The sequence below is a fragment of the Tursiops truncatus genome, chromosome 9 (genome assembly GCF_011762595.2).
Source record: "Tursiops truncatus isolate mTurTru1 chromosome 9, mTurTru1.mat.Y, whole genome shotgun sequence".
NCBI classification, from domain to species: Eukaryota; Metazoa; Chordata; class Mammalia; order Artiodactyla; family Delphinidae; genus Tursiops; species Tursiops truncatus.
The window spans coordinates 33,091,170-33,113,216 of NC_047042.1; the positions used below are offsets into that span (position 1 = coordinate 33,091,170).

Below are 22,047 nucleotides of genomic sequence, written 5' to 3' on the forward strand. Positions count from 1 at the left end.
AAATAGCTCCTGTAGCTCAATATTAAAAAAACCAACAGCCCAATCAAAAAATGGGCAGAAGACCTAAGTAGACATTTCTCCAAAGAAGACATACAGATGGCCAAGAAGCACATGAAAAGCTGCTCAACATCACTAATTATTAGAGAAATGCAAATCAAAACTACAGTGAGGTATCACCTCATACCAGTTAGAATGGGCATCATCTGAGAATCTACAAACAACAAATGCTGGAGAGGGTGTGGAGAAAATGGAACCCTCTTGCACTGTTGGTGGGAATGTAAATTGATACAGTCACTATGGAGAACAGTATGGAGGTTCCTTAAAAAACTAAAAATAGAATTACCATACGACCCAGCAATCCCACTACGGGCATATACCCTGAGAAAACCATAATTCAAAAAGACACATGCACCCCAGTGTTCATTGCAGCACTATTTACAATAGCCAGGTCATGGAAGCAACCTAAATGTCCATTGACAGATGAATGGATAAAGAAGATGTGGTACATAGACACAATGGAATATTACTCAGCCATAAAAAGGAATGAAACTGGGTCATTTGTAGAGAGGTGGATGGATCTAGAGACTGTCATACAGAGTAAAGTAAGTCAGAAAGAGAAAAAGAAATATCGTATGTTAACACATATATTTGGAACCTAGAAAAATGGTACAGATAAAGCGGTTTGCAGGGCAGAAATAGAGACACAGATGTAGAACACAAATGTATGGACACTAAGGGGGGAAAGTGGCAGGGAGTTGGTGGTGGGATTAATTGGGAGATTGGGACTGACATATATACACTAATATGTATAAAATGGATAACTAATAAGAACCTGCTTTATCAAAAAGTAAATAAAATTCAAAAGAAATGGAAGGCTTATCTTCATAACTAGAAAAAAAAAGAGATTTCAATTCTTACTACATTGATCTATGTAGTTAATAGAGTCCTGATTAAAACCTCTTCAGCCCTTTTTACAGAAACTGAAAAATGTATAATTTAAAATGTGTGTGGAAAGCAGAGTACCAAGAATAGCCAAAGAACTTTTGACAAAGAAAAACAAAGTTGGAGAGTCCATACTGATTTCAAGATTTATACTTTAAAGCTAGAGTAATAAAGCCAATGAAATACTGGTAAAGGATATACAAATAGACCAATGGAATAGAATAGAGTCTAGAAATAGAACCACATACATATATGGTTGACCCTTGAACAACATTTGGGTTTGAATTGCTCAGGTTCACTTATAGATGGATTTTTTCATTAGTAAATAGTACAGTACTACATGATCCATAGTTGGTTGAATCTGCAGATACTGAATCACAGACAAGGAGGAACCATGCACACAGAGGGCTGAGTATAAATTATGTCCAAATTTTGGACTGTGCAAAGGATCAGTTCCCCTAATCCCTGCATTGTTCGAGAGCCAACTGTAGTCAATTGATTTTTTTTTTTTTTACAAAGGTACCAAGTTTATTTAATGGATAAAGAATAGTCTTTCTAAGAAACGTTGCTGGAATAATTAGACTTTGAAAAAATGAACTCCACTGTATTTTTAAAAAACTTAAAAATGGATTGCATATCTAAAAGGAAAGCCTAAATTTATAAAACTTCCTGAAGGAAATATGGAAAAAAATATTTTGACCTTTCATTAGGCTAAGATTTCTTAGATATGACACCAAAAGTAGGAACCACGAAAGAAAAAGTAGACAAATTGGACTGCATCAAAATATGAAATTTCTTTCCTTGAAAGAGTCTGTTAAGAAGATGAAAGAAAACAAGCCAAAAATCTGGGAGAAAACGTTTGAAGAACACCTATCTTATAAAGGATTTATACCCAAAGTATATAAAGAAATCTTTTAACTCGAGAACAAAAGACAACCCATTAAAAAAAAAAATAGACTGAAGGCTTGAACATACATTTTACCAAAGAAAAGATATGAATGGTGTGTTAATTATCTATTATCACATAACAATTTACTAAGTAACCTAGTTGCTTAAAATAATGATATCTGAGTTTTTGTAGTTCAAGAAATCAGGAGCATTTTTTTTTTTAAAGCTGTGGCTTTACTTTTTTTTTTTGAAGATGTTGGGGGTAGGAGTTTATTAATTCATTCATTAATTTTTGCAGTGTTGGGTCTTCATTTCTGTGCGAGGACTTTCTCTAGTTGTGGCAAGCGGGGGCCACTCTTCATCGCGGTGTGCGGACCTTTCACTATCGCGGCTTCTCTTGTTGCGGAACACAGGCTCCAGACGCGCAGGCTCAGTAGTTGTGGCTCACGGGCCTAGTTGCTCCATGGCATGTGGGATCCTCCCAGACCAGGGCTCGAACCCGTGTCCCCTGCATTAGCAGGCAGATTCTCAACCACTGCGCCACCAGGGAAGCCCATGAAATGAGGAGCATTTTAACTGGTGGTGTTGTTTTATAGTCAAGATGTTGGTGGGGTTGCAGTCATCTGAAGCCTTAACTGGGGCTTGAGGATCTGCCTTCACAATGGCTCACATGGCTGGCAAGTTGGTGCTGGTTAATGTCAGGAGGCCTGACTTCCTTATCATGTGGATCTCTCCATAGGGTTTTCTCTTTAGGCTTTTTGTTTTTGGCCACTGTGCTTACCAGGCGGCATGTGGGATCTTAGTTCCCGGAATAGGGATCAAACCCATGGCCCCTGTAGTGGAAGTGCAGAGTCTTAACCACTGGACTGCCAAGGGAAGTCCCCTCCATAGGGTTTTCTGAATGTCGTCATTATATGGCAGCTGGTTTACGTGGAAGTGAGTGAGCCAAGAGCCATCAAGGAGGAAGCAACAGTGGCTTTTATGACTTAGCCTCAGAAGTTACACTGTATCATTTTCATGGTATCCTATTTGTTATTTGTTACAAAGCCCTATTAAATTTAAGGAGAAGTACATAGAGGTGTGAATACCAGTATCTAGGGATCATTTGTAGGGGGGGGCGCGAAAGGTGGGGAAGACTTGGATGTTGGCCACTACAGATAGTAAAGAAGCACATGAAAAGAAGTTACAGATCTTTAGTCATTAGGCAAGTGCAAATTAAAACCAAGATAGAGCAGTACACAGCTGCTAGAATGGCTTTTAAAAACCTGACACTACAGGGCTTCCCTGCTGGCGCAGTGGTTGAGAGTCCGCCTGCCGATGCAAGGGACGCGGGTTCGTGCCCGGGTCCGGGAAGATCCCACATGCCGCGGAGCGACTAGGCCCGTGAGCCATGGCCGCTGAGCCTGCGCGTCCGGAACCTGTGCTCCACGACGGGAGAGGCCACAACAGTGAAAGGCCCGCGTACCGCAAAAAAACCCCAAAAACCTGACACTACAGAGTCCTAACATGGATGCAGAGCAACTGCAATACTCATCTGTTGCAGCTGGGATTGTAAAATGGTACACCACTTTGCAAAACAGATTGGTAGTTTCTGATAATGTTAACCATACACTAACCATTTGACCTAACAGTTCTACTCCTAGGTCTTTAAACAAGAGAAACAAAACATATGTCTGCATTAAGGGCTTTATGAGAATGCTTATAGCAGTTTCACTCAAAAATCATTAAAAACTGGAAGTAGTCCAAATTCCCATTAACCAGTGATTGGATCATCAAATTGTGGTACATTCATACAGTAGAATCTTACAGTTCAGCAATATGTATTACTTATACGTGCCATTACGGTTGAATCTGAAAATCACTATGCTATGTGAAAGGAGCCATACACAAAAGGCTATATACAGTATAATTCCATTTGTATGACATTCTGATAAAAGGAGACTATAGGGACGGAAATCAGATTAGTGGTTGCCAGGGGCTGGGGATAATAAGAAAGAATTGACTGGCTATAAAAGGGGCATTGGAAACTTTTGGGAATGATTCTGTATCTTGATTATGATAGTGGTTGTACAGTGATATACATGCATTTGTTGAGATCCATCTGAAAAGAATAAATTTTTCTATAGGATAAATTATACTACAATAAACCTGACTTTTTAAAAAAACAAAGGTAATTTATTTAAGTATTATGCTAGCTTCCATACTTAGTTGCTATGAGAAGATTGGGTTTGGATAAATGTCAGGGGAAGGTCTGTTAATTCTGAGGGAAATTACAAGTAAGAAAGCTGTTTGGTTATGGTAAGAGAAATCAGTCGATTCAGTGACAGAACTGATTCAACTTCAATTTCAATTGATTGGATGAGGCCCACCTACATTATGGAGAACTTGAAGTCCACTGATTTAAATGTAAATCTCACCCTAAAACACTCTTACAATAATATCCAGAATACTACTTGACTAAATATCTAGGCACTGTGTCCCAATCCAGATGACATAAAATTAACTATCGTAAGAAGGGGATTGATTGACCGGAAAGGGGCATAAAGAACCTTTTGAAGTGACAAAAATGTTCTATGGTGGTTATACAGGTGTATACATTTATCAAAACTCATCAAGTTATAAACTTAAGATTTGTGCATTTTATTGCATGTAAATTAAACATAAAGCAAGAAAATCCAAAAGGGATGCTGGGCAGCTATGTCATGACATGTCATATCTCATACAGAGTAGTATATGTAAGTGTGTGTATGAGAATGAGTATGTGTTTGTGTGTGTTTGTGTGTGTGTGTGTGTGTGTGTGTGTGTGTGTGTGTGTAAGGGCTGGTAGATAAGTGATGGAGATTTTTCCTGCTGTGACTTTTTCTTCACCATTTGTCTCTCTTTTATTCTTGAACCACCTACACCCATCATAAAGACTCACTGATGCCTTCACTCACCATCATTTTAAAGAATGCATTTACTTTCTCCCTATATCTTTGGAAGTGTGTGGGTTTCTTCTTCTATCTACTCTTGTTTTCAAATGATTACTTACTAATTAGGCCATTATCTACTCATTACCAGAATAGAGAGTTAAGATGTATGCTTATTTTACTAAATGACTGAGGAGCTAGGAAGAAACTTAAATTGCATATATTTCTTTTATTAATAAAGGAAATTTAAAAGCTGACGTATATAGTTACCATTCTAGTCATACAATTTTGACTTGAAGAGTTGTACATATTTTTTCTACCCAAATAGACTCAATGTCATCAGAGGACAAAGTAATGAAATCTTGAAGCTTAATAATTGGCCTTTTCACAATTTATCCAAGGGCAAAAGAGAGTACTGTAGTCATTTTAAATGTTGAATAATAGTCTGTATTTCTATTTTTTAAAAAATAAAAACCGTAGTCAAACCAAAGGAAGCAAGGAAATTGCCAAGTGAAAAGTAACCAATATTTGCAAAATCAATCTGTAGATTAAGGTGAATATTTTTTATACAAAGTAATCTCATGCATATTAAATGCACTAAAAATAAACTCTAAGTAATTTTAAAAACATAATAAACAGTATTATTCCAAATGTTTTCAATACATGTTTTTCATTGTTCTCAAATTCTCTGGTCAGGGTGAGGGCATTTAAATTACACCTAAAATCATTCTTGAGAAGAGTCTGATAGTATTGTTTCGGTATTTGAAATGAAAGAAAATGACACTTATTTATTGTTTCAAATTATATATAATTGTATATATAAGTGCCATTAAATAGAGAATTTTATATATATATATATATATAAAATGATTATATACTTGTAGAGTAAGAATGACACTTGGTTAGAATTAGGACAGACATACCTAATACTTGCCATTCTTCCCCTCTAGTTTTCATTGGGGGAGATAGGACCCAGGCCGCAGCCTTATGTGTTATGAGCACTAATCTATGATGAAGCGTCTTTTTCTGGCATGAGCTAGGCATCAGAATTCTGTCTCCCAAGTGTAGGGAATACATTTCAAATGTCCTAAGAGTTCCCTTGAAGCCACACTAGGCTGCAAGTTAGAGGGAATATCCCCTCCTATCCCCAAAGAAAGCTGAAGTGGAGACCTAAGGCAAAGGGTCTCTCAAAAATTATTTTTAACAGTATCCATTCCTTCCTGTCTCTGCCCTCTCTTTATATCCTCCTTGGCCTGAGGGATCCAGAGCCCCAGAATAAGTTCTCAGTACCATTTCTTATTCTTTGGGTCTGTCTGCCCCTATATACACATATGCATATGTTTCCTTTCCTTTTTTCTATTCACTGATACTGTACAGGTTATTTTCCCTTGTCTAAGTGCACACTAAAGCAGAAATACTACCAAAATAAGTTCAAAATTTAGAGGACCAGAGACAAATTTGAATGCATGCCTGTAGAGCTACTTTTTTTTTTTCAGGATGAGATAAAACTGGATCTGGGGTAAGGGAGAAAGGGGTGACTTAGATATTTTTCTTAGAGAAGAGTTAACAAATGTGATTCCTCAAAGTAAGAGGGAGCAGAAGGGTTTTCTACTCCAGTGACCAGTGGGTGGAATGGAAGGGATGCTGCACCCAGCTGTCCTTGGTATCGCTGTCCCACTTGTATTCCCTATAGACAGCCAATAGACCTTGACACTTGCAAGTGTCTCTGAACAGAGAGGAGGGAAAGAAGTTGTATACTTTGGTGGACATGAGAATATGAAGAGAAGATTCAGCCCTCTAACCAAGATGGAACTCCACAGACCATGTTAGGAGTTTCCCTATTAATTAGGGCAGTGGTAGAGATCCTCCACTATCTCATACACCCACACATAAATCTGTATGCATTTAGCTTTTGGGAAGAACAGTGTTTAAGTGACAGAAAAAAAGATAACTGCCTGTAGCTAATAAAAATATTTAATGTGGGCCTCTACATACACTGGATATGTTAGACTTGTTTTAAAAAGTAATTGAAGTCAATTTTATTTTCTTAAACAACATACCAGACAATCATTTTATTACTTTGATTTTAGCTATAATAAATGACAGACAAATTTTGAGCACAGTCTTTTCAAAGGGACATGTCTGAGGGGCTCAGAGAAAATAGAACATCACTGACTCATTCAACACTTAATAAATAAGTACTTGCACTGAGTATTGAGTATCAGGTACTCGTCTATGTGCACCAGTAAGCATATTCTATAGCTTTTGGTTTCCTGATGCTAACTTTTACTCTTTATGGAAATGGTTCTTAAACTTTGGCAGGCATCAGAATTACTTAGAGAGCTTGTTAAAACACAGATCTCTGGGCCCCATTCCCAGAGTTTCAGATTCAGAAGATTTGGGGTAGAGACTAAAAATCTGCATTTCTCACAAGTTTTCATGTGACACTGATGCTGCTGGTCTGGGAACTACCCTTTGAAAACCACGGACCTATAGATTATTCTTAATTTAATAAGGGAAAATATTTTAAAAAATGTTAATGGCAAATTAAGATTTTCTTAAATGGATAATTATCTCTCATGACTTTAATGATGGTTAGAATGTATTTTGTACTCATAACAATGGAAAAACCGCACAAAGTATGACAAAGCCCAATAAAGAAAGAGTTTTCCTCTCACCACTATAGACAGATAGTTTTTTATGACCTTTAAGCAATTCATTGGAAAAAGTCTAAACAGCACTGGGCCCTGAGTACGAAATAATGCACCAGTCCAAATAAGTGCTAAATAGGATTGCCAAGTTGGAAGCCAAGGTGCCATTTGTTTTTCTTGTGCAGCCCACCACTACTTCTGATTATGATCAAAATATTCATATATAAATAACTAGGTTAAAAGGAGATACTGCTTATCTTGCGCTTAGGCTTATTTTGATAGTACTGAAAGCATGACCATTGACATGGTTTAAAAATTTGCAGCTTTGGTTTTGTCTGGCCAAATATTTTGATGAAGTTAGAATTTAGTCTAAAAGTCATGGACTGGCAAGAACAATGTGGTTTGTGAGACCAGATTGGGAGTTTTATCCAATTTGGGTAGAAGTTTGTAGTGACTTTCAGAGTTGGCATTAGAATTCTGTTCAACTAAATTCTTTCCTTATCACCTGTATCTAGCCAATCTCCAAGTTCTCTCTAATTTTCCTTGTAGCAGTAGCTCTTATTCCCTCCCTTTGTACTTTTGTCTAAATCTTTATTTCCTCACGAAAATTCTCTAAGCTCATTTCACTGATTCCACTTTGTCATAATTTGAAATGCTCCCCTATTGTACCTTAGACCAGTACAAACCATCCCAATATAAACATTTCTCTCTGCACTGGTTCCCTCTCCTCTGCCATTATAAATGTGCAAATCTCTCCCATTCAAAAACAGTTTACTTAACCAGTCTCCTCCTATTGAATACTAAAGTTGTTGACCATTGTTTTATATTTGGTATCATTTCTTGCTCATTCTTTTTGTCATTGAACATAGAGCTATGATTGTGGCACATTCTTGGATGGGATTATATTCACCTAGTAAAACTATAGTTTAAATCTTGACATGGAAAAATGTTTGAAATGTTTTCGAAGAAAAAATATCTTTATACCATACTATTAATAGCATATTTCTTTCTTAGTTACAAACACACGCACACATAATATATGGCAATGGTCAACTCTGAGTGGTTGGATTGGAGTAATATTTAATTTTAATGTCAAGGTACTTTTAGATGTTTTACCACAAATATGTGTTATCTGCATAATAAGCTATAAAGTGCATAGAAAAATAAAGTGAAAATATGCCTACATATGAAAGTGATTGCCGTTAGGAAGTTGGATTTTCAAATTTTTCTGCTTTTGTATACTTCAGTTTCTTTTACATTAGTATTAAATAGTATTTAAATTTATTATTAAATGGCATTTAATAGAATTAAATATTTAACATTATTAAGTGGTATTTATATTTAGTGTTAGAGGGGATAAAATTAATGTTTAATTAAAAGTTATATTTAGTTTATGTTAGTATATTCCAAACCATGTATAGTTCCAGTAATACCACTTTTCTGTGCAAAAACTTCAGGGCTTGCTTTTTCCTAGTAACCAAAGTTCAAACTTCTTAGTCAGGAAAGCAGGCTTTCCATAGACTAGAACCTGTAGGTTACTGTTTTTCAGTATCCAGTGCTGCATCTCAACAAGATTTCAATGTTCTTGGATGGAATCCCCACCCTTTTCTACTTTACTATTCCCTTACCTCTCCATGACCTTGCTTTTCTGCATGGCTACACTTACCTTTCCTGCAAGGCGTAGGCCAAATGCTATCCTCCATGGACTGCTCCAGTCTAGTTACAGCATCTGAGTGCACTTAACATTTTGTTTTTCATTTTTAAGTTCCATTCACTTCTTCCTGTGTAGTGTTTCTGCACATATATTAGCTCCTCAACTTTATTGCACCTTTTTTTGGTTCATAAGGACATAGTTAAACTAGTAAAACTAATTAACCTAGTAAAAATCTATCCTCATAAAACATATGATCAGTCATTTATGGAATGAAAAACAGATCTTCCTATGAATCCGGCCTTGGCCACCTACTGGCTGCGTTCATTTATACATGGTGCTTAACCTCTATGTGTGTTGTTTTCCTTATTTGAAAAATTGACAGAAATGGTATTTATTATCGCTGAGGAGTAAGACAATTATATAAATAACACATCATTAGAGTACAAAATATCTGCTATACCATCAAATGCAATGGTTTAGCTAAACAGATTGTTTCCCTACCAGGGTTCAGTTGAGGAGAGCAGTTCTTGGCTGAAGGGGAAGCTCTGAATATTTCAGCACAGGGTTTCCTTTGCCAAGACACCACTAGTGGTCGAGATAGCAAAAACATGGAAAGGGGAAGTGAGATCCTGGGTTCCTCTCGCATCTGCCCCACTGGCCAACATTTAGTCCTGTAACCACATTTAGCTGCAAAGGAGTCTGGGTAGTTAAGTCTCAGCTGTGTGCTCTATTCAAACTCAGGGTGTGGGTCCTATTGCTAAAGAGGGAAGGGGAAAATGGGGCCAAACAACACTCATAACAAAATCAGTATTCTGAGCCTGAAAGACTGTAGCCCAAACCCAACTGGGATGAATCCTCAAAAACAAAGGCCTTGTTAAACCTCCTGATAGCTTCCATCTGATCTCTCCAGTGAAAACCTTTTATCTATAGTATGCTACACATATCCTTTCCTTCAAACTATTAAAACTCCTTAAGGACAGGAAATCTGTCTGCATATCTTATTTAACTTTCAGTGTGCTCCCTCATCTGCTTTAGTTTTTCCACTAGATTAAATAAAGGAAAATCACAACACAAGGGTACTCCATAAATTTCACTTGTTTAAATATGGCTCTGGAGAATGTGCAGTTGAAGATTATGAACATGATATGTTTGTATCAGGGTGATGGTAGAAGCCTTTGTCTGCTAGAAAAAGCCCAGTTTGTCTTTTAGCTAATTTTTCAGTTTTTGTAATTAGGATATTCCTTCTGCTTTCACCATTGGGTGGCTATTGAAGGGAAATAGAGTAATTAGGATGGCCTCACATCTTTATCATTGGCTCTACAGTTTTCCAGAAGTAGTAGCTTTTTGGAATTATGTAATGTCCTCTACCAATGACCATGTATGAATGTTATTGCATTTCCTTGTGTGACAATGTACTATTGTCTGGCAGTGCTGAGAGTCATGTAGCACACAATAAGAAATAAAGAAGCATTCTGTGCATACTTAGATCTTTACATTTTTATTTTAAAACATAGAATTTCATATTGGTTAACACCTACTTTTAAACAGAATGATGCATTAATTAAATGCCTTGTCATAACTGTTATAAGCTCTGTTATAAAAATAAACATCTCAACAAACTACAGTGTCAGCTCTTTAATAAATACATAAACCAAAGTTAGTAGTCAATCAGAATTATATGAACAGGCTCATAGTATACAATGTGAAATCATCATATTCCCCAATCTTCTATGTCATTTAAGGCAATTTAAATTTATGTATAATTCAAAGCCAGAAATAATAAGAAACTTGCTTAATGAGAAATAGTTTCTTTCTTAGAACTATTTTATATTCAAATATTTTAATTTAAAAATACACTCTATATTAAAAAATTTTTTTTTACAAAGGCAGGACTTAAATGAAACACATAGGTTATATTACTGAAATTTAAAAACATTTCTACTTTTTTTGCAGACATTTAAAAAACTTTAATGAAGTAGCTGGTAAATGTAAAATGGTTTTAAAGTTATGTTAAATATACACCAAATGAATTTCTATATTAATATGTGCAAATTTATATTTTATTTTAATTTAGAATTAAAATATTTTATATTCAATATTAATAAAATCTATGTGCCATACTTATTGTGTGGAATTGTTATCAAAATCACATTTATCTGTTGTACAGTGTAAAGTTAGTAAAGATTTTTTACACAAGTCATACAATTTCCATCCTTGATGACTACAGTGTTTTGGGTTTTTTTATTGTTGGATTAGATGATTTTAACTGAAATAGGTTATGGAGGTTAGAAACCTGATTAATAGAATTACCTTACAAAGGTAAATTTTTGTGGGAAAAAGTAATCCAGGTAGATAAAAGAGTAGTGTTATTACTCTCAGGTATTTCATTAACAGCTGCCCAGATAGCTGAACAATTGTTTCATATAAGTCAAATAATTTAAATATGCAGTTTTATGACAGTTGTTACATGGGCTTAAGGTGAATTTATCAGAGCCAAAGAAAAAAGTCAAACAAAAGAACAGAAATGATAAAGAATAAAAATGTAAGAGAACTTGAAAGGAAAGTTTTCCTACAACACTGATTGGTTATATATTTTTCTCCTATCATTGACATACAACATACAAGATGCTGCAAAACCTAAATATGCAAAATCTAAATCTGATGGTTTTATGTAATATTTTTCCAGTTAATTCTGTCTAAAAGTGAGATGATCATATGCAAGTATTCTTTAGGAAGTAATAGAAAGAATAAAAATTTGTTAACAAACCTGGGAGAAACTCACTCATTCTTGTCAGTTAGGTTAGGGTTCGCTGAAATTGTAGCCACTAGCATAAAGCATAAGTAGGAGGCTGAAAGAGCTTTTATAACCTAAAGGTCTACAGGATTTGAACTCATAATCAGATGGTTAGGCTCCATGTTGAGTTGTATGTGATCCAGATGTACTGAAAACTGACTTCACATGTTATCATAAATGTGTTATTAAATATTTATACAAAAATGAATGTCCCTATACCCATGAACATTTGGTTAAAGATAAATTAATATAATGTTTATTTAAGCAAAACTTCAAACACTGCATTAAGAGGTCAACAACTGTAAGATACATTTTAGAGATGTTAAATTAAAAAGTGGATGTCTTAGAATTAATGAAATATGAACATGTATAATTAGTTACCCATAATAAATTTACCATTGAGGAATTATAAGAGAAAAGGGAAATGATCTGAAAGAATGCTAGTTTTATATTTCTTTCAAAATATATCTCAGTTTGCATTGCATGAAGTGGAGTTCTTAAGGTCGATATAAATAAGGATAGTTGTAAATTAAATGTTAAGAGTAAATAAAACAATATAATATGCACATGATTGAACTCCCAAGTGGTTGTGTTTCACTTGATACTTTTATTAAAATATATAGATCTCAAATCCTTTAAAATTGAAAGAAGTCGAACAGTTGTAAAAATTTAAAATTCTTCATTTTTAATGGGTCTTTGTTCAGGTGCATAGATTCAAATAACTTTTAAAATCATTAAGAGATGTATGGAAATGAAGAACTTCATTATACCATTACAGTCAGTTATTTTTCACAATTAGGCTTATTGAGCTTGAAGTTTTGGGGCACTCTCTTAGGAAAAACGAATAGAAAAGAACAGGAGTAAGGAAAAGAAGGAAAAGCCATTGAGTTTAACTTACTATATCAGGTAACAGGAGGAACATAATTCTAAGGAGAAAAATTTTCATAGTCCATCATAATCATATTTCAACATCTTATAGATGCCCATTGTCATACATAAGAATATCTTCAATAGATATTAAGTGTATATTAAAAAATTTTGAAATTTATTCTTTAGTGAAATGTTGCATCTGATGCATCCACTAATTTTAATTTTGAATTTTGAAAAATTTGCCTCCAGAGAAATCTATTCTGTTTAACCTTAGATTTTTTTTTTTATCTTTATAAACCAAAGCTAAATTAAACATTTAGGACATAATCAGAGTTTTAGTGAATTTCTGAGTGTTTCAGAGAATGTCTGAGACTTCATAAATATTAATAAATTTCAAAAAAAGATATCAGATGCTTATAAATGCATGTACACTGCAGTGTAAAGATATCCCCAGAGAAGTAAAATGCATACAGTTATATTGTAGTGCATATATGGCACATTTCTAAATCATGAAATACTTTAGGGCACAGAAATGCTGTCGTACCAAAAGTGTTGTTGAAGTTCTTAACTTTGTTAATCATTTAAAGTTTCATAACTCGTGTTTAATATCAGTGAATCTCAAAAGGCTCCTGTGTTCATATTAGTTGAAAATAGGCTTTATTTACATAAATTATTTAATCTAAGAATACCCTGTTTCCCTTAACTTTTAATTAATTCTAGCTAGTCAAATATTAATTCTTTTCTCACAAGGAAAATGTCAATTATTCAAGTAAATGTAAGCTCTAAAATCTTTTAAGAATTAGACCTTTAAGTAAAAAAGGAAAACACAAGACATCACAAACGTAACTGCAGTCATCATCTAGCATTGAACTGCCTATCAGAAAGTTTGTCCCTTCCTATGAGAAGAGCCTTGTTCCACTATAAATTAGTGCAAACTAGTGAGAGTGTCAGAATATATATCCCTTTATTTTAAGAATTTCATTTTATTATGCTATTTTGGATAACTCAGCCCACATAGAAATTAGCTTATGAACATCATAATGTTTTAAAATTTTTAAATGTTTTAAAATTTTCAGCATTTCAGTGAATGGATATTTTCCACTTTTTCCTTTTTGTGGGCTGTCAAATATCCATTTATTTTCTTTTTTAAAAAGGATGCTGTGACAGGCATGCTTCAAAAAGTTTTGCATTATCCTTGGTGATCAAAGGTATTTTACATAAGTGAGTCACAGTACTGAATTATGTCAATGCTGCTGATTTCTCATTTGGGGAAAGACATACAGTTCAAGCTAGCATCATAATTGCTTGGCTGCAGGGGACAGCTGATGGAGTTATTGTGTTTGTTGGCTGCAGAACAACTTATTATATGTTTTTAAATCCTCTTTAGGGTAGAATATGGAGTGGGATTTAGTCTTCATCGAAATGCAAATATCTGGCACTTTAACTCAAGTGCTGAAAGACAGAAAGTCTGGGAAGCTGATTATAAGAAGACATTTTAAAGGAATTTAAAATAAATTCCTTAGTTGTCATAGGCAAAGCTCTGTACTGCATACAGGACTGTTGGACTTCTAGCCAATAAAATCAGACTGAATAAGTCTGTAAGGATATGGTAATTGTGAGGAAGTTCCTGTTGGGGAGGATAAAAGTTCATGGCCTCTGTCTGTATCAAGCTCTCTGGCTGAGCACGGAGCACTGCACAACTCCAGGGGGCGCCGTTCACACAGGCTATGGTGTGAATGGACTTCTCTCTAGTTAGGCTATTTTGCAGTCTCTTAGAAGCTGATTAGCAGATAGACTGGAAGCCAACCATGGACAATTCTGTTTGAATTACTCTTTTCTGCTTTGTTTTGAAATTTTCTTATACTTAAGACTTCAGTAAATCACATCTAAAAATACTTGCCAATTGATTATTTTAAAGATTTAAGAGGTAGTATGACATTGTTCAGTGAACACTGGCCTGGCAATAAGAAAATAGTTCTCTTTGAATGTTGCCACTTGGTCACTTAGGGGTTTTTGAGAAATCATTTAAACTTGCTGAGCCTCAGTTCTCTGACTAAGTACAAGAGTGAATTAGCTTATTTCTAAGATATTGTCTATCCTCCTCCAATTGTGTACTTTTAGAATTCTGGTGAGTAAGGTTGAGGTGATTCAAAGAAAGAATGTCCTTAGACTGCATTGAAGGGCAAAACTAATATAGCTTAATTTAGCTTTTAATTTGAAAAATGCTACTATCTACTTGGAATAAATATTGGAGAAGACTCAAAAGTGTGGCACTTTGCTTAGAAACTCCACAGAGTTTCTAAATATCTTGTGAATTTCAACCTGATGATTAGACAAATGAAATGGTGAAAAAATCCATCCAGTTTACCAGGTAAGAAGATATAAAACTCCACATCTGCACACAACGAAGCTGTTCAAATTTTGATTTACTTGAAGTGTCCCTTATTAAATGTTTGGCTTTTAAAAGTATTCTAATAAAGTGACATTGTATTATTATTAGGTTTTATGGCAGTAGTAACTTAGCACTTATTTAATCCAGTCATCTGTGACATTCTATAAACTTATCCTGTAAGAAAGAAAACCAAAATATAAAGGCGAAGAGGAAAGAATGTTAGAATTAATATCCATCTTGTAAAAGAAGAAAACAAACACACATGCATGAAACTAGTTTCAAAAGCAATATCCCTCAAGATTAAGGTTTTATCTGTTCATCTCTTGAATGAGTGAAACACTAATCATTTACTTATCTATCTGTTCTTGTCTATTCACTGCCAATTGTTAAAGTGTTTGGCAACATTAGTATAACTGCCGTATTATTTTTTCATCTGCATGTTTGGTGCAGGGATTACTGTACCCTTGTAGTGACACAATGCCAAAACTATCTCACAGCATTGTCTCTCTGGGAAGTGTAGAAATGGCGGGTATCTGTAAAGTGTAATCAGTGCTCTTCAGATGATCTACATTCTATGCTGATCTAAATAAGTTATATATTACAGTAAAGTGCTACAATGATACTAGTATCAAACAGTAGTAAGACACATTTTTCTCTGAAGAATTCAGCAGCAGTGTGAGTCACATGATGATGAGGATGCTTGTCAGTCTTCATTCGAGTGGACAACCAGCAACTGGCATGATCTAGAAAATTTATCTCCTCCTGTGACTTATACAATTATTATTTTATAATAATAATTTTTAGGAGCGATCATTAAAAATCCAGTTTCCCATAAAGTACTTTTTTATCTTTTTAGAAGTTGCACCTGAAAGTTTCATGAGTGTTTAATTTGCTAATGTCCATTTTTATTTCTTCAGGTTTCTCACGTCGGTAGGTTACTGCTCTTGTGCAAACACCTTGCAGAATCAACTTGTCCTTGATGGAGAAGAAATATTATCATTAATTAAGTGCCTAAATATTGAAAGTAGACAAAAACATACTGAAAGTATTTCTGTTTTAGAATTCACTGACCTTTTTTGAGGCTGACACCCTGTAATCTGCCGAGGACTTAACTTTATTACTATTCCATTGTAGTATCACCTGTCTAATAATAAGGACTTTAAGCAACCCAATCAAGAATGTAACTATGAAGATGATGAAAAATATCCTCAAGTAGCTTGGGCTAGAGAAACATTCTGTAAAGAAGCAAACGAATAAATGGTTTAAAAAACTGGAATGAGTAAATCAAAAGGTTCTAACAATAATGTTAGAAGTAAATAGTGTTCATCATCTCAGTAGGATCAGAGATATTTGCAAATCTACATTTTCAAAATAGAGGACTGCCATTGTTGATTCAAGAAGTAAACTAATTATTATTACACATTTATTATTCAAATCTTTTCAACAGAAAACTCTCTTTTGGACAGTAGCCACAATTAAGGTATTCAATAAGATTATTTCTTTGCAGCTTGATTCTTTATTTGAACTAACTGGAATATGTCCAAATCCCTTAACCAAATATAATTTTATCCATGACAGAGAGAGGGACAGTATTTTGGTGTGGTGTGGATCACTAAGTGGAAAATAGGATTTAAAAAATTATTTAACAGCTCTGTGCATTAACGTATGTTTTTCTTGTTATGCTTACTCCTCATTTGTTACACATCAGTAATGGAAAATAAAGTAAACATCTGCAGAAGCTAAAATCAGTACTACTTTAATAGATGAATAAATATTTCCTTTGAAACTGCAGTGTAAGTTTTCATTATTATTACACATAGCTTCTCCAGGAAATGGGAGTGTATAATTTGGGACAATACCCAAATCTCTTTCCTCAATTGTTATTAATTTATTTTTTACTTGTCTGTTAACCACATCTATCCTATTTTGCTTCTAAAAATTCTGCTTTTTGTTTTTTCAAGAACAGATAATTACTAGCTGGAAAAGGAAATGCTACATTAAGAGGAGGGGCATTCTAGGTCTCTGTTTTAGCCCTAGACCTTTGGCAAACTCTAGTTGGAAAATCTGCAGGCTCTGTGGCTGTTAGAGGTATTACCCTAATCTAAGAGGAACATGGTTGCATAATACACAAGTACTCCACAGAACTCACCAGCTGCCCCACACTCACAAAATTACCTCCTGGCCTAAAGAAGCATGTGTTTTCCGTGCATCCTCCAGACTTTGGGGACTTCACCTAACTGTCTGAAGGTCTCCTTGAGAATGCCTTTTGGGAGGGGACCTGCCAAGGCTTAGAAGAACAGTCAGTCATGAGTGATTTGTGTCTGAAATCCCAGGGATGACCAAGCATTTCTCTTGAATACGCCAAGAATTCAGTAACAAGGGCAGGGGCTCTTCTCTAAGTGGGAAGACTTAGAGCCCAGTTTTCTCTTGGTCATAGTGATAAGGTTCCTTGAAAGAAATGCTAAAAGGAGGCTGGAGGACTACTAACTGGAATAGAAGCACCAGATGCAAGTGCAAGTCTCCCTTTGTTATAGTCTCACATGCAGAGAGAATCCAAGATGCTCTGTTCAAAAGTGGTACCCTTGGTGGTGCCCAGGTTTGTGACATGCATGCCTTTCATTTCCCTTGGCTGACTTAGAATACTTAATCAGATAAGGTGGCACGTGGCTTGATCTCACTTAATGGCTTCTTGCCTAGTAGGAGCTTAGCCAGAAAGACCAAAAGAACACCCTTTAAGTGTGATCAAGTGGATAGATAATAGAGGTGGCTAACAAATGCCCTTTCCCTCTCCTTGCACAATAGTTGTGAAGGGGAGGGTAGCCCCCTAGCTACTAATACATTTTACAAATATTTCTAATGGACATTTTTGGGACTCAAATCTGCATGCATTTTTAAATTTCAAAATTTGGGGAGCCAAAAATTTAGCCCTGGCCATGCCTCTTTTCTTAGTTTAGGTCAAGCAAGGGCTTTTCCTAAGGAGCTTTAAGGGAATAGTTTTTGTAACCACACTTAGGTCAGAATAGGTTTGTTTCCTTAACATAATAAATTACGTGTTGACAATAAGAGCTTTATTTATTAGAAAAGGCACTTGGCTTTGGGGTGTGATTGCTGCAGCCCCAGCTGGCAGCACATGGGCTCTTTTCAAAGCCAAATTTATTATGGGCTAAGATTAGTGTGGATGTGAGGGGAGAGGGAAACAAAACTCTGCAGAAAGTTTATTCTCCTGTGCAATCTCTTTAAGACCTGGAATTATTCTTACAGGTTAGAGGAAAGACTAGAAATAGTAGTAGCAGTAGGAACATTTTAATGAATACATAATTTCAAGCTTCATTTCTAATTCTTATATAGTTTAACACCTTAAACCTGAACAAAATGGGGGTGCTGGCTTTTGAGTTCTAATGAACTTTTGTCCAAAATGATCTTTGAACTCAGCTTTCACATGTTTCTTCCATTCATATATCATCTTTTAACTGAAAAAGTTTTTTCATGTTCACTGGCTCATTTAATCCACACAACTCTTTGAGGTTAGTATTATTATCTCCATTTTACAGATGAGGAAACTGAGGCTCAGTGAAATTTTGTAAGAGGGCTGATATTTCTTAGCTACTACTGTCAGGAGACATGCCTTAAGCTAAGGTCTTCAGACTAAAATTTCCATACCCTTTCCACTGTGTCACCTTTATATTCATTCACCCCTAAATTATATTTATATCAGAATGAAAATTATCAGGGAGGAATGGCCCTTTTGAAATTATGTACTTTGCAAAATTAAATCATTGCTACTTAGAATTTTTTGGCATCACCTGAAACGTGAAAATAAATGTTCGTTTGACATGAGGAAGGTTATAACTGGAAACAAGTTTGGATTGTGAAGGGTAATGATGGCTCCATAGACCTTGTCTCTAAGGGTGAAATGGACTCTACCTAGGAAACTCCTATTCTTGGCTCACTGAGGTCTCTCTAGAAAATCTGTTTGGTATACTTCCATGGAGGTGCACAGCATGCGAATTTAGCTGGGTAGTTGAGATGGTAGTTTAATTGTTAGGTGGGAGATCTAGCAATTCAGCCATACCATGGCAAATATCCTCAGCTGGTTTTATAGAGCACTATTTCTTGGAGGTTGAAAACATTGAAGCAGTTAGTTCTTTCTTTAGGATGGTTGATTATGAGCCTTTTTGGGGAATATGATTCTCTACAGATACTCTTCAGTACTTTGATTATTAACCTTTTGTTTACCTGATGTTTGGTCCACATAATGCTGTTCCTTGAGAGTACATGAGGTTTTACACCGATCAAGTATAGCTTGAGACAGATTGTGAGGGTGAAGGCATTGCATACAATTCCTGTAAGGGGAAACAGAAGTGAAAACATTTAATTTTTTAAAAGGTTGTAGCCTATAGTATTTTCTGTAAAAAATAAAATAGGGTACTGCTTTAGGACAGCAGAATTGTAAAACGGGGAAAGAAGACTATGACATTTATTTGTAATCTTGGCTGAATTTAATATCATGGCAAAGTTACATTCTAACCACTTAAAATATTTTAATGTATAAAATTAACATAATGATTTTTCTGTACTGAGAAGAAAATCTCTAGCAAATGAATAAGATACTCTCACTGCAAAATCAAAAACAAAACCAGCTAGCACAGATGTTTTAGAAGATGAATATTATGATACTACTAGAAAAATTTAGCAATGAACATACAGTTCAAATTTTGGTTGGGTTCATTAGAAATACCTCCATCACTCCATCGTTATCTTCCTAGTGTGTTACATAACCTACAGTGTATAATTTAAAAAATTTTACTTGAGAATGTCTTTTTAAAAATTGAATAAAACAAATTGTAAGGCACAGTGATATTCTGAGTAGTGGTCTTTGAGCAGGACTCAAATTGTTATTGGAAAATTAATTATTGGCACAAAACAACAATGCCACCATTATTTAACATCACCTTTCCCTTATCCATCACTTCTTTCTAGAATGCTTCGTAGCCACCACTTTTTATCTTTAAAAGAATAAAAATAAAACAATAATAACAGCTAACATTTATTCTATGATTACTATGCACCAAGTACAAAGGTTTAGGTATATTTTGCATGAACATCTAATTTAATTATCTCACAGAATTATACCACAGTATTATTATTATCCTCACTTTTAATATCACAAAACTGAGGCACAAAGAATTTAAAAAATCTTGCCCTAGATTAAACAGCTAATTAATAGTATTGGGAAGCAGGCAGCCCCTAAATCATCACATCGTACATCTTAAACTTACACGAGGTTATATGTCAATTATATCTCAAAAAAGCTGGGGAAAAAAAAATGAACCTTTATGAACACTGAATATTATTCTTTAAAGAAAAAAACCTATTTCAAAAAAGGCAGTGAATACCTAGATAAATTTTCATGCATGGCCAAAGATTGGAATCTAAGTCTTCTAATTCCTAAATTCCTCATTCAGTTCTTTTTTAGAGTGATGATAACAATTTATCTGGAGAAGATCCTGCTTTTAGGTTAAGGTAGGCAAAATAGAAAAGGTCGAACATGACTATAATGAAGGACTGCTTTATGTATATTTGGAATCAGGAAACACATACCAGTTTTCATTGCAGGCTGTGTGACATGTGGGACAATGTTCACAGAAGCGGCCGATGCTCCTGGGATCGGTGCACTCACACCTGCCACATACACATGTGCCTCTTCCACTACACACTTGGCCTTTTGGACTGACACAGTGCTGGGCAGATGCTGTTGGGCACTGGCACCGATCCCCTTCCCAGCCCCTGAAGCACTGGCATTTGCCTGCCTCACACTCTCCATGCCCTGCAACAAAGACACTCCAAGACCTAAGTTATTGAGGTCACTGACTTTGTGAAGCATTTCCAAACATGAATTCCCCTTCCATTTCCATGGAAATACACTGACAGTCAAGTGAATAGAAACAGCATCACTTTCTATTTGTCTGACATAAACAATACCAGGACTTAGGAGTGTCTATTTTCAAAGCTGTTCTGTTGTAGATAATCTCCCCATGGTAATCTATTGTGCTGACAATTGTGAATTCTGCCCTGCTGCAGTGGCTGCCCAACTACTTGAAGGTCGCTGTACATTCAGTTTTAAATTAAAAAGACAAATATAAAGAAGCTACAGAGGCTGATGTAATGTTGTCTGATTTGAAATTTGAAAAATGGGTATTTTATGAATAGCTTCCATAATTTTTCTCTTAGTCACTCATTATTGCTCAGGGCCTGGGATAACTTTGAAGGTCTATTTGGCAAACCCTTTTAAGTGCTTCAGTTCTGCTAGTGCCTTGTTTAAAGATAAGATCTCTGGGGAAGTTGAAGTAATCCTTTCACATCTTCAGCACATTATTTAGCAGGTTTGTGGGACATGTCTTAAAGTATGCTGTGAGGTGTTATTAGGTGTTAAATGAGAGAAGGCAAGAAAGAAAGCAAGGTGGTATGTGTGTGCATGTTGTAGTTGAAGAAGAACACTGATTATACTCAGTTAAGTGGATTTTAGCCTGCAGGAAGTATGCAAGATTTAATATGCTAATATGAACTAGAAATCTTCAAGAGAGGGTAAATTTTCAGGGCTGTAAAATGTTTTTCAAGTTTATCTGGCCAAAGACTTGCCCTTCCTTCCTTCTCTTTTCCTCCCTCCCTCCTTCTCTTCCTCCTTTCCTTCCTTCCCTCAATTCCTGGCTTCCTCCCTCCTTCCTTTTATTGTGGAGCACGTCACAGGGTAACTGTTCCTTAGCATCTACTGTTGGATCAGCTCAATTTGTTAAATGTAGAACTAATGATATCCAGGCCAAACAAATGCCTGCCAGACCCGGTTCCCTGTATATGGGCTGCATGCCTAATCCTAGCCAGCATATCTGTGATCGTGTGTTCTTATTCTCAAAGGACGCTAGTGAAGAAAATGCTTGTCAGCCTACAGT

At 35.4% G+C, this 22,047-nt stretch overlaps 1 protein-coding gene across 2 annotated transcripts in view; it reads right to left on the reverse strand.

The window, feature by feature from the left end:
- Positions 1-10,526: 10,526 nt before the first annotated feature.
- The window catches only part of ITGB8 (integrin subunit beta 8), a 95,725-nt gene continuing 84,204 nt past the window's right edge, over positions 10,527-22,047 (reverse strand). For both annotated transcript variants that reach the window (XM_019928395.3, XM_073809641.1), the window contains 4 exons: positions 20,702-20,927; positions 19,337-19,443; positions 16,172-16,335; positions 10,527-16,075 (listed from right to left, as the gene is read on the reverse strand). In XM_019928395.3, coding sequence (XP_019783954.2) covers positions 15,953-16,075; positions 16,172-16,335; positions 19,337-19,443; positions 20,702-20,927 — 620 coding nt within the window. In that variant the 3' untranslated portion in view covers positions 10,527-15,952. The remainder of the gene's footprint in view (positions 16,076-16,171; positions 16,336-19,336; positions 19,444-20,701; positions 20,928-22,047) is intronic.